The following is a 12,718-nucleotide window of genomic DNA, read 5'->3' as shown; positions in this document are numbered from 1 at the left end:
CTCATGACAGTGAGCCATCTGTGTGGGGAGGCCATCAGCTTCATGGAAGCAACCCCTTCCCCTTACTGGAACACAAATGCCACCTAAGCCACAGGTTCTATGATCCCGAGAGGGGGCCGTGGGCATGAAAGGCAACCTAACCAATAACCTCCCTCCCGAGGGGGTTTCCCCTCCCTCCTCACAGCATTGAACATCTTTATTGCCCCTCTAAATTTTTTTTTTTACGCACTTGCCTTCATTTTAAGCTGCCCCCAATGTTTCTTGCTTGCCTCTGCAGTGTCTATCTTTCCTGATTGTGCAGTTGAGATTTCAGTATCAGGAGTCCATGGAGCCCAGGGTTGGCAAATTAAGAGGCTTCCTGCAGTAAAATTACCGAGTTAGACTTATTGCTGACAAGTTTGTGCTTAGGACTCACTTTTCAGACCACATCGGGGCTTGAAAACTAGTTCACAATTCAGTCAGTATGACAGTTTCATGCTACTTTTCCAAACTTCATGGGCAAAACTTGTGGGTGAGGACCCTATAAAATTCCCCAAGTGACATCAGGCAAGAAGGGGGCCAGTCCCCTCCCCCCCACAACCCTTCAGCCTCACAGGGCCCTTTTCCTAATTGGGACTTACCCTGTCCGACTCTGTTTTTCTGTATTTTGGTCAATTTGATGTTTACCAGGAGGCATGCCTGAAGAAACCACTGTAGACATTGCAAATCAGAGAAGAGGGTGCGTTAATGGTAAATGGTCAAAATAGTAAATGGCTCTTTTCTGTCTTTGCAATGTTCCATCAGACTTCGGTCTGCATGTGCATAGGCCCTAATCATAGCAATCATTGCCAATGTTACAGACTGGCCAGAACTGTAGAACCATAGAATCCCTACAGTATAAAAAGAGGCCATTCGATCCATTAAGCTTATAACCGACTCTCCGAAATAGCATCCGCCACCCAGACTCCCCTCTCAGCTTGATCCCATAACCCATTTATCATGCCTAATTCACCTAACCTAAACTTTTTTGGCCACTAAGGGGCAATTTAGCAGGGCCAATTCACCTAACTTACACATCTTTGGATTGAGAAAAGAAACCAGAGCAGCTGGAGAGAATGCACGCAGATGCAGGGTTTCACTCAGACAGGCATCCAAGCTGTTATTGAACCTGAGTTCCTGGTGCCGTGAGACAGCAGTGCTAACTAATATTATGCCACTGTGATTCGCCCACCTACCAATGTTTCTGTCCGTACCTGAGTACACGGCCTGAGTACAAAGTTCAAAAGTTGTGATGCTGTCTCCTATTCTCCTGTAAAAAGTTCCAAATTAAGGGCAGTTCGTTGTGATTTTGTATAAATAAATCTGTAGTGATATTTGGCAACACCAACATGTGGACAAAATAAAGCAACACATATTTCTGCTGCAATTAATGCAATAAGATACTTAGAATTAGATGCCATTACCATTTCCTCCATATCATGTTTCTATCCACATCTGAGTACAAGGTTTGATTATTGGTTGTCTTGTATTGGATATGTAACCAAACCAAAGCAATAACCTGAGCAGTCAATGGCCTGTCCAGTAATCCATGCACAGCCCGAGGGAAATCAGTCATCAATTAAATAACTTCTCAAACAGTAGTGTTTCCTGCATAAAGTATCAACTTGGACTATTTCAGCACACTCCTGACTGCTCTCCCATGTTCTACTCCCCCTAAGCTTCAGACCATCCAACATTCCACTGCCCATGTCCTAACTCGCCACAATTCCCTTCAACGAACATCCTGTTCACACCTTTGCTTGCTGACTTACATTGGCTCTCAGTCAAACACATTTCAATTTTGAAATCATTATTTCAAACTGTCCCCTCCCCTCCTCCGCCATGCCTCCACCTTGTCCTATCTCTGTAATCTTGTCCTTCTTCACAATCCTGAAGAATCTGCACTCATCTCATTCTGGCCTCCTGAGCATCCCCAATGTTAGTCACTCCACCGCTGGTGACAGCACTTTCAATTGCCAGGGCCATACACTCTGGACTCTGCCCTCCTCCTCCCCAACCCGCCACCCCCTCCCATCCTCCTGCCTTCTCAACCTCACTCCTCCTTACAACCAACCTGTTTGACCAAGCTTTGGAATATTGTGTTCAGTGCTGGTCACCTCATAATAAGAAGGATTTGGAAGCATCGGAGAGAGTGCTGAGGAGATTTACCAGGATGCTGCCTGGTTTGGAGGGTAGGTCTTATGAAGAAAGGTTGAGGGAGCTGGGGCTTTTCTCTTTGGAGCAGAGGAGGATGAGAGGCTACTTAATAGAGGCTTATAAGATGATGAGAGGGATTGATAGAGTGGACGTGCAGGGACTGTTTTCTTGGGTGGATGTAGCTTTTACTAGGGGGCATAACTATAAGGTTCATGGTGGAAGATATAAGAGGGATGTTCGAGGTAGATTCTTTACTCAGAGAGTGGTTAGGGTGTGGAATAGACTGCCTGCTGTGATAGTGGAGTTGGACACTTTAAGAACTTTCAAGCAGTTATTGGATAGACACATGGAGCACTCCAGAATTATAGGGAGGGGATAGCTTGATCTTGGGATTAGACATAGCTCAGCACAATATTGAGGGCCGAAGAGCCTGTACTGTGCTGTAATGTTCTATGTTTCTAAGCTTTTTGATCACCTGACTGAATACCTGTGTGGCTTAGCATCACATTTTGTTTTATAATGGTCCCTTGAAACACCTTGGGTATTCAGTTCCATTGCAGGCCCTGTATAAATGTCAGTTGTTGTTCTTCCAGCCATTGACTCCGGCAGCATCTTCCGATCCCGCTGATGGTGACCACCCCCAACCTTGATGGCTCCCCGGTAGTAGAGGGTGCGAGTAATGGGAAACCCCGTTGACAGCAGCAAGATCAGAAGATCCCACCGCCTGCCAATGGCCACAAAACACACTGTGTGCATGCATGCATGCTGGGGATGGGGTGGGCTGCAGTGTGGGGGATGAGGACAATGGAGGGGTGGAACATTCTACCTATTGTCAGAATGCTGCAATGACTTGTTCTATTCTATCCCTTCAATAAAAGCATTAAACTCTAGGAAATCAGCTTAAATTAAACTGAATATGAGATAACGTGTTTAAAATAAAAGCTTTCGAAATTCCAACAAATAACGAAAAATGATCAGTATTAGTTATTTAAAACATTCATGAATCTGGGCAGGCATTGCAAGTATCGCAGATAATAAAAGTTATGGTCAGTTGTCTTGGAAGTGCAAATCTGTGTCTTGTGCTCATTGACCATTGAAAAATGTTGCTGCCTCAGTGATTAAACTCCTGACAAGCTCAGGAATTTGAAGAGTAACTTTTTTTCAGCACAGGTACTGTGACACTGATATAAACATTAACGTCATGCTACTCAAATGTTAGCAATACCTTAATTGCCATAATATGAACCAGAAACTACTGGCTTAAACACCCGTAAAAGAGGAAAGAAAAGGATACGGTTTACAGCCGAGAATTCTCAGACCTACCCTGTCTTACTTCGTGCAGCTGAACTTGCTGCATGCCTGCATCTTCCATCAATACGAGGTCAACTAATTTAAATACTGCCGGTGGATCCACATGGCACTATCATTATAACTTGGGCTCAAAACATATCCTTTAAACATGCCGGCAGTTATCTCTCTTGGTTTTTTTTTATTTTTATTCCAATTCAATCAAATCAAATCCAATTCAGAGTCTCAACAAGTTGGGACATTCCCGATCCAAGCTGACAAGACAGGGCTCTCACCTCCTGTCTAAGGGCTTGATCTACATGATCCAAGCTGATTGGAGTAGGCATTGCTCCTCCTCCATGATTTGATCTTATTTGCATCTTAGCCAAAAGGCCGAGATGCTGCTTTTAAAAATTGCTTCAAATGAAGCGAAAGTGTAACCTAATGACTTCAATGAAGCACAGCATGTCGATGCTACACTTGGTTTTAGCCTCTCTCTTCATAAGCAAGTCAATTCCCATATCATGGGGTAGGCCCAAGATACTCTGATGGGCCGCTACTGTGTCGATCCAGGGATCTGGTAATGTGTCAATATCCCAATTACCCAGCAAAAAGTAAACGCAATGTGTGGGAGAGGGTGGCAGGGAAGACATCCTGCTGACATGACCTTCCCTTCTTATAGTAAGAAGTCTCACAACACCAGGTTAAAGTCCAGCAGATTTATTTGGTAGCACAAGCTTTCGGAGCGCTGCTCCTTCATCAGGACTTTAAACTAATGTTGTGAGACTTCTTACTGTGCCCACCCCAGTCCAATGCTGGCATCTCCATATTTTATGCCATAGTTAGCTTGAATGGGTATGATGGAATTTTTACACACATACTCCAGAGAAAATTCTCAGCTGTTGCTTTTCTGTGTGGAAATCTGGCATTTACATTTCTTGCCTGATTTCCTGCGCTTTCTGCTGCACTCCCAGGTCTTTTGACACCAGCACCGCAGGCAAAGCTGTGAAAAAATTGGGAACCTTTATTTTCCTCACACTGTTGTCTTTTTCTTTTACTCCAAAGTTTCTCCTTCCAATGAACATCAGCTGCAATTTGTGTTTGGTGACACAACATTGCTGATGCGCCAGTAAAATTTTGGCCCACGTTTTAAGCTGATGACCTTTCATCGGAACTGAAAGATGTTGGTGATGAACATGTTTTGAGCAAATACAGAGATAGGGAAAAGGGACCGGAGGTGGGTGAAAAAATGAAAAGGAAGCTTTGTAACATGATGAAGGTCAGAAGTGATTAAATGACAAAAGGGATGTTGGTGAAAAGCAAAAGGACATGCCAATGGGACAAGCATTGTGGAATAACCTGGATTCAGTGCAGCTGTAAATGGTTGCAGAACATCCAAGATGAGAGAAAATAGGAACAATGATTATGATCTAATATGATTCATCTCTTTGATACACCTGAAAGGTTGTAAAGTGATTGTAGAAAGGTGAGGTGGTGTTGCTTGAGCTTATATTGAGCATAGTGCAGGATTCTGAGGGCAGATACGTAAGAGTGTGGGTTTGATTGCAGAACTTAATTTACACGACTGGAGGTTTAGAGTCACAGCAGAAAACTAAACAACATTGTTCAACAAAGTAATCACCCAATCTAAGCTTGTAAATCACTACTTCAATACCCTTTGTTCCCACCATACAGGTAGCACAGTGATTAGCACTGCTGCCTCACAGCGTCAGGGACCCGGGGTTCAATTTTCGGCTCAGGTCAGTGTCTGTGCAGACTCTGCATGTTCTCCCCATCTCAGTGCTGGTTTCCTCTGGTTGCTCCGGTTTCCTCTGAAGGACATGCCGGTTAGGTGTATCGGCCATACTAAATTCTCCCTCAGTGTACCCGAAACAGGCGCCGCAGCATGGCGACTGGAGGACTTTCACGGTAACCTCATTGCCATGTTAATGTAAGCCTACTTGTGACGCTAACGAAACAAACTTTAAAACACTAACTTTGGAGAACTGCCAACACTCCTGGATGAAGCAGTGGTTGCTCAAATTTCTTCATGTTCGGTGTACTCTGTTCACTACCTACGATGCTGGAGCAACATTTGATGCAAGGCTAAAGTAATTAGGTGTGAACTAGCTATCCTTGTGAGGACACGGAATTTCTTTCTCCATTGATTTGGGAGCCAATATTCCTTGCACTGTCTTCGTCTTCCCACTCATACCAGCAACAAGAATAAATATCTCCTTGCCGTCCCCATGAAAACACGTTCAAAGCAATTTATACCCCATTGCTTCAAAAGTCAGCAAAGCTGGAAAACATTTCATATAGGCAAAAAACAGTTTGTAAGATGTTTTGTTAATTAGACTTCTCTTCACTCTTTTTCCAGGTAGTATTTGCAATCACTGATTTTGTCATAGAAACTCTGGGGAAGGAGTTTGTGGAGAATCCTCCTGTGGATTTAGCTACTCTCTACCAGGACATGTCAAACAACATTCCCCTCGTTTTCATATTAAGTACTGGTTCAGATCCCATGGGAGCCTTCCTAAGATTTGCAAAAGAAAAGGATTACATTGACAGGTAAGTTCCATGTTCACTTGGCGGAAGTATTGGAATTGCCCTTTTTTGAAAAATAGCCAAAACTTGCTGGTACAGGTAATGGTCTGGAAAAGTTGTGGGTCACAATCCTGGTAGTTGCATCATCCTGCAAAACTGACCATGGCGGCACGATGGCACAGTGTTTAGCATTGCTACCTCACAGCACCTGGGACCTGAGTTCAATTCCGGCCTCACTGTTAGTGAGGGGTTTGCACATTCTCCCCGTGTCTGTATGGGTTTCCTCCGGGTGCTCCTATTTCCTCCCACAGTCCAAACATGTACAGATTAGGTTCATTGACAATGTTAAATGGACTCTAGTGTCAGGAGGACTCGCAGGATAAATATGTGGGGTTACGGGAATAAGGCCTGGGTGGGATTGTGCTCAGGGCAGACTCAATGGGCCAAGTGACCTCTTTCTGCACTGTAGGGATTCTAGGATTCTATGTTCCACTTTGAAGGATGAGAGAAAGAGAACTTTGTGTAAGGCGAGTGGCCACTCATACCACCGGATGTATATTCTGGCATGTATCTGTCATTGCAACAAGAACACCCTTCATTTATCTAACATTGCCCTTATCCTTGTTTCCTAAAACTCTGCCATCTCCCCTTTTGTTGCCTATGTAGACACTGATCCATATTTTGTACAAAGGTGTTCTTATTTTCAAGGGGCTCTGGTTAAAGATTTGCCCATGTGATTTTCAGCCTTATTGACCTATCACTACTTCTGACTTGCATGGATACCAATGAGAATATTCTCAGCCACAAAGATTTAGTAGCTTCTACAGGACAAAGTGGTGCTACTGTTCCTGTATGGTGCACTGCCAAATCAGTTTCAAGGTGATCCTGTGGAAGTATAGACATCTAATTCTCTTGAGGAACTTTTCCAGCATGCCTTTATATCACATCACAGCATTGCATCCCCTTGTCTCTGGGTTTCAATTCATGTTGGTCCAAAAGCTTGACTTGGTGAACCAGCCTAGCTGCTCTGGGATGCCCTCTTGGCTATGAGGGTAAGCTATATGATTGGGCTGGCTTTGGTCCGCCAAAATGGGTCTCATGGAGGAGAAAGCGAGTTGCAAATTCCAATACATACAAGAAAATTTTGTTAGAGGTAGACATAAACAAAGGTCAATTTTATCCCTGCCAGCAAGGTAGGAAGTGGCAGCCAGGTGAGGTTCCTCATTATGCTCACACTCCCTGTCATTTTAACTGCAGGCCTTTGGCAGTGTCAGAACTGGGTAGGCAGGTCAGTGCTTCACTCCTATCTAAATGTCAGTGTCCACTTGGACCACAACATTATTTTGACACCCATGATAGAGCAGTCAATGAAAGTTGGTGGCAAGCAGCAGTTGAGGCCAGGAGTGCCCCACAAAAATACTTAAAATGGTTTTAGATTTCCTTAGTGGACCAATAGAAGCAGGAATGCCTCACCTGGCCCCAGAAAGAAATGTTGGGCCTCTCCTTTCCTGGCCTTTCCTCCCCTGACTATACACCTTATGCTAAGGGCCATTTCATGAGGAGCACCAAGAATCCTACTGCTGACTCAGGCTTGCCTCCTTGTCATTCAACTGCTACCCACTTCCTCACCACCGTCACCATTTTCCATGGCCTATTGCAGCCTTGAGCACTGTTTGAGCCTCACAATATTGTTTCATTTTGGAACTCGTGAAGTGCAGCATGAACCCACTGGTGACACAGAGCTGAATAGCTCAGCCTCCATTCGGGAGGTGACTTGTGAACTCTGTTTTTCGGTCGCTATGAAGTTCAGATCTACCTTAATATTTCCTTGCTACATACACCACCAACCTTTGTTAGTCATTATGATGTATAAAACCAGAGCTAGAAGCGACAGTTCTGTTTCATTGTTGGTAAGAATCGGAAAATATTAATTCACCAGATGATATGAAATGGCGTAACATTAGACTTTTTCTGATTACTCAGGCCAGTAACATGCCTTATACATTGAATGCCAGTTTAACACATTCTAACTTTCACTACATTTTACAGAATGGTGGCATCATGGTATTGTCACTGGACTAGTAATCCAGGTTTTGAGGGTAATGCTCTGAGGACCTGGGTTCATATCCTACCATGGTAGATGGTGAAATTTAAATTCAATAAAAATCAATTAATGATGGCCCTGAAACCATTGTCAATTGTCACTTATGTCCTTTAGAGAAGGAAATCTACCATCCTTTCCTGGTTTGGCCTAGACCAGGCCCGTAGCAATGCAGTTGACTCTTACCTGCCTTCTGAAATGCAGCAAGCCACTCAGTTCAAAGACAATTAGGGATGGGCAATAAATATTAGCCTAACCAGCAATGTCCACATCTCAGGAATAAATTTTAAAAAAGTACAGTTTTCACAATCCAAAGATGTGTGGGTTAGGTGGATCAGCCATGATAAATTGGGATTAGCAGGGTAAATACATGGGGTTACGGGTATAGAGCCTGGGTAGAATAGTTGTCACTGCAGGCTCAATGGGTCAACTGGCCTCCTTCTGAACTGTAGGGATTCTATGACTCCATGTATAGATCAATGTAATTCCTTCTGACTAATTAGTATTCACTCTTTCTTGCTTTCATAATGCAGGGTAGAGTCTATTTCCTTGGGGCAAGGGCAAGGGCCCATCGCTGAAAAACTGATTAAAGAAGCGCTAAAGACGGGAAATTGGGTCTTTCTCCAAAATTGCCATCTTGCAGTTTCTTGGATGTTAACAATGGAGGAATTAGTTAAGTCCTTCACAGAGCCGAGTAAGTACATAACCTCATGTGTGAAATCCATTGGCAGGAATATATGTTACATAAGGAAGTGTCCCGGCCAGAGGATTTTGTCTCAGAATGCTTGTCCACTTTTCTTTGACGTCAACATTGTTACAATGTCGTTGTTGTTAAAATATGGTCAAATGACTAATTGCTGCCACATCATTTATTCATGCCCTCGAGGCTGTCCAATTATTCAATTATTCATGATTCTTCCTCCTGACATTCGTTTGAGTTATTGAATATTTATGAAAAGGTAAACATGGGTAAGTGAAGTAAAGAATGATGAAATATTGGAGAATGTACCCCATGGACTTTATGAACAAAGAACAAAGTACTGCACAGAACAGGCCCTTTGGCCCTCCAAACCTGTGCTGATCATGATGTTTGCCTCAACTAAAATCGTATGGAGTCCATTTCCTTCCATTCCCACCTATTCATGTGTTCATCTAGTTGCATGTTAAATGCCGCTATCGTATCTTTGGGATGTGTTTGAATGCTGTTCTGAACACTCTGACTCCTATGCTATGGGAGTTTTCAAAACATCATAAAGGAATGTTTCCAATTCCCAGAAATGACATTGTCTGAAAATAGCAAAAGAGGGGAATGTTCTGGAGCACATTATCTGGATGTGGCAGTACTTTTCTGTTTGTTACACAAAACGATCATCGTAAGATTTGGATTCTTTTTGAGGTAGATGTTTCGCAGGAGTTTTCTTTGTCACCCTTATGAAGAGACAACTAGGCCCATGGCTAACAGGACCTGTGCTACGTTTATAGCTGCCATTCAGAACAATGATCACCTACTGAAAGATACTTGGGGCTGGATTTTCATGGAGTCAGTTAGAGCACACAGACCTTTGAAAATGTCAGCTGGGGCACAGATGTGGAAGACCCTTTTCAATGTATAATTTTTGTTAATTGGGGAAAAGGGGCACAGCCTGATTTACCCAGGCTGGAAACCTGAACTCAGTGCTGACTCGATTTTGGCAAATCCAAGGGCCTTAATCTGCATTGTGGGAGTCACTAATTGATGGAGTAGATGCAAATGGTCTTGGAGAGCAGTTAAGGTCTGTTTAAGTGTCTTGATCTTAAAGTGTTTTATATCTCCTGCCCTTTAAACTAAATAAGAAAATAGGCTACAGCTGTATCTGAGCTGGCATGGGAGAGAGGAGGTGGGGGTATGGGTTGGCATGGAGGCTAGGAGGATGGAGCTGGTGAGCAGAGGGTGGGCGGGGGGCCTAACAGCTTATGAAACAAGTGGGAAAAAGCCCCAGAAAACTGGGACAGGCCTACTAACCAGGCCAGCCTAGCAATTGCCCATCTCCATGAATGCTGAGCCTGTCTCAGGGTCAGCGAGCCCAACACTTCTACAACCATCCTATCAAGTGATAAAATTGCATGATTCAGGGTACTTTTAAATGAGATGGGTACAGTGAGACTGGAAATTTCCTGACTCAAATTACCCACATTGGTAGCAAAAATCTGGCCCTTAGCTTGAAAGCAATGATTGTTTTCAGCTAATTTACACTTAAGTTTTAAAAACATTTTATTTCTTACTGATTAACAGCTTTTATTAGTTTTGTTAATGATTTAAAAGAAGTTACAAGATCAATTTTTAAAGGGTTTTCTACGTTATGGTTTCCAAGGGCACAGTGGAGAAACAAGTGTTGTCAGTAGAACCATTTGTTAAGTTATTTTATCCGCCTGCAGCAACTAGAAAAAAGTAACATTTTTTAACCCATACCTTTGCTTTAAAATGACAATCAACTGTTTACTCAGCCCTCCCCATTGCTATGAGACCGTAAATCCCTACCTTGGCTACAGCTTCAGTTTAATGAATGAATGTTGCTTCACTATCAAATGGGTAAGAGTGAGAGTTGTGTTAGACTCCTTGGCATCTGAAATCTATCCATGGTGGATGGTATGAGAGTGGCTATGAAGGTGGCAAAGAGAGTATGGGAGGCCACGGAGGATGGGGTGAGTGAAAGACATGAGTAGGCATTGATGTTTGGTTGTAGGATATGGGGAGCCATTTTAGGGTTTGAAAGGCCAATGCTAGAGGGCTTGTGGGCTTCTGCAATAATTGGGTCAAAATCCCCGAGAATAAAGGCAGGCCTTTTAACTATCAAATCAGCCTTGGCAATCACTCTGCTTTTGGGGTAGGTAGGCCGGAATCCATTCCATACCCAACCCTCTGGAATGAAAGTGGCCATATCAGGACATTAGTTACCATGGCAAGTCGAGGGAGTCATGAAATTTCTTCACTCAAGCTTACTCACCTTTGTAGCCAGAACTTGCTCCAAAGTTCCAGTTCTCGGGGTACTGCTAAACCGAAGGACATCCACCCACTGTTTCAGGCCTGCTGCTTCAATGCTGACAGAGCTCTGGAGTCACTGTATAAGCTGCTAAACTTTCAGATGTGTTTGCTAGCTATACTACCCATCATCCTGCCCCCATTGATATTCACTTCTATTAAATAACGAGGAGTGTATGCTGGGCAACTGTTGATATACCACCTGATTAGTGCAGCTGTACAAGATAAATTTTGCTTTAGTGTAATATTATGAAGCTCAATAATTTACAACTAGCCTCGTGGAGCTGTTAGCTCTAGGGAAGCCAGGTCCACCAGTTTACCCAGGGGCTGGGTGGGATCAAGGGTTTATTAACATCATTCAGCGACATCTGTGCTTTACAAGAACCAAGCCAGAGTCTTGAAGCTTGCTGTCGTTTACAGTGATGTGTTCAGGTTTAGCAGCAAACTCCACACAGACAGAGACCTAAGGCGGGAATCGAACCCGGGTTCCTGATGTTGTGAGGCAGCAGTGCTGTTATTTATGAAGATTATGAAAGTCAATTTATGAAAGTCAAAGATTACCCCATAACAGTGGTGTAATCTTTAAAAGGATTAATGTATTCTCCACTGCCTTGGATTTGCAGCACATTAAGAGGCCAACATGTGTATTGTTTTCTTTCTTATTATTTGCAAAGATAGAGCTTGGCATATGATTGAAATATGCTTTTTCCTAGATGCTGTTATTCATGAGAACTTCAGGCTGTTCCTAAGCTCCATGCCGACCAATACCTTTCCTGTAACAGTTTTGCAAAACTCCGTCAAGGTAACGCTGCCAGAAACTTCCAGGACCTGTATTGATTAATGCAATCGTATAGAATGGTTACAGTGCAAAAGGATGCCATTTGTCTCATTGTTCTCTGCTGGTTATCTTGCAAGGACAATTCATTTCGTCCAACACACTTGCCTTTTTCCTATGGCCAGAATCTTATCACCATTCAGTTACTAGTGGTGTACCGCAAGGATCTGTTTTGCAGCCACTGCCGTTTGTGATTTTTATAAATGACCTGGATGAGGACATAGAAGGATGGGTTAGTAAATTTGCGATGATACTAAAGTCGGTGGAGTTGTAGACAATGCGAAAGGATGTTGCAGGTTACAGAGGGGCATAGATAAGCTGGGCTGAGAAGTGTCAAATGGAGTTTAATGTAGAAAAGTGTGAGGTGATTCACTTTGGAAGGAATAATAGGAATACAGAGTACTGGGCTAATGGTAAGATACTTGGTAGTGTGGATGAGCAGAGAGATCTCGATGGCCATGTGCGTAGATCCCTGAAAGTTGGCACCTAGGTTGATAGGGTTCTTAAGAAGGCGTAGGGTGTGTTGGCTTTCATTGGTAAAGGGATTGAGTTTCGGAGTCATGAGGTCGTTGTGCAGCTGCACTCGGAGTAATGCATACAGTTCTGCATCATAGGAAGGATGTGGAAGCATTGGAAAAGGTGCAGAGGAGATTTACCAGGGTGTTGCCAGGTATGGTGGGAAGGTCTTATGAGGAAAGGTTGAGGGACTTGAGGCTGTTTTTGTTAGAGAGAAGAAGGTTAAGAGGTGACTTAA

At 43.4% G+C, this 12,718-nt stretch overlaps 1 protein-coding gene across 1 annotated transcript in view; it reads left to right on the top strand.

Moving 5' to 3' along the window:
- Positions 1 to 12,718, top strand: part of dnah6 (dynein, axonemal, heavy chain 6) — a 300,004-nt gene that overhangs the window by 226,159 nt on the left and 61,127 nt on the right. Inside the window, exons 64-66 of the mRNA XM_080188484.1 lie at positions 5,843 to 6,033; positions 8,644 to 8,804; positions 11,843 to 11,931. Coding sequence (XP_080044610.1) covers positions 5,843 to 6,033; positions 8,644 to 8,804; positions 11,843 to 11,931 — 441 coding nt within the window. The remainder of the gene's footprint in view (positions 1 to 5,842; positions 6,034 to 8,643; positions 8,805 to 11,842; positions 11,932 to 12,718) is intronic.

This window comes from Carcharhinus amblyrhynchos, chromosome 5 (assembly GCF_965287045.1).
Source record: "Carcharhinus amblyrhynchos chromosome 5, sCarAmb.v2.hapA, whole genome shotgun sequence".
Classification (NCBI taxonomy): Eukaryota; Metazoa; Chordata; class Chondrichthyes; order Carcharhiniformes; family Carcharhinidae; genus Carcharhinus; species Carcharhinus amblyrhynchos.
The sequence above is the reverse complement of the archived record's forward strand: the minus strand, read 5'-3'. Positions and strand labels throughout refer to the sequence as shown.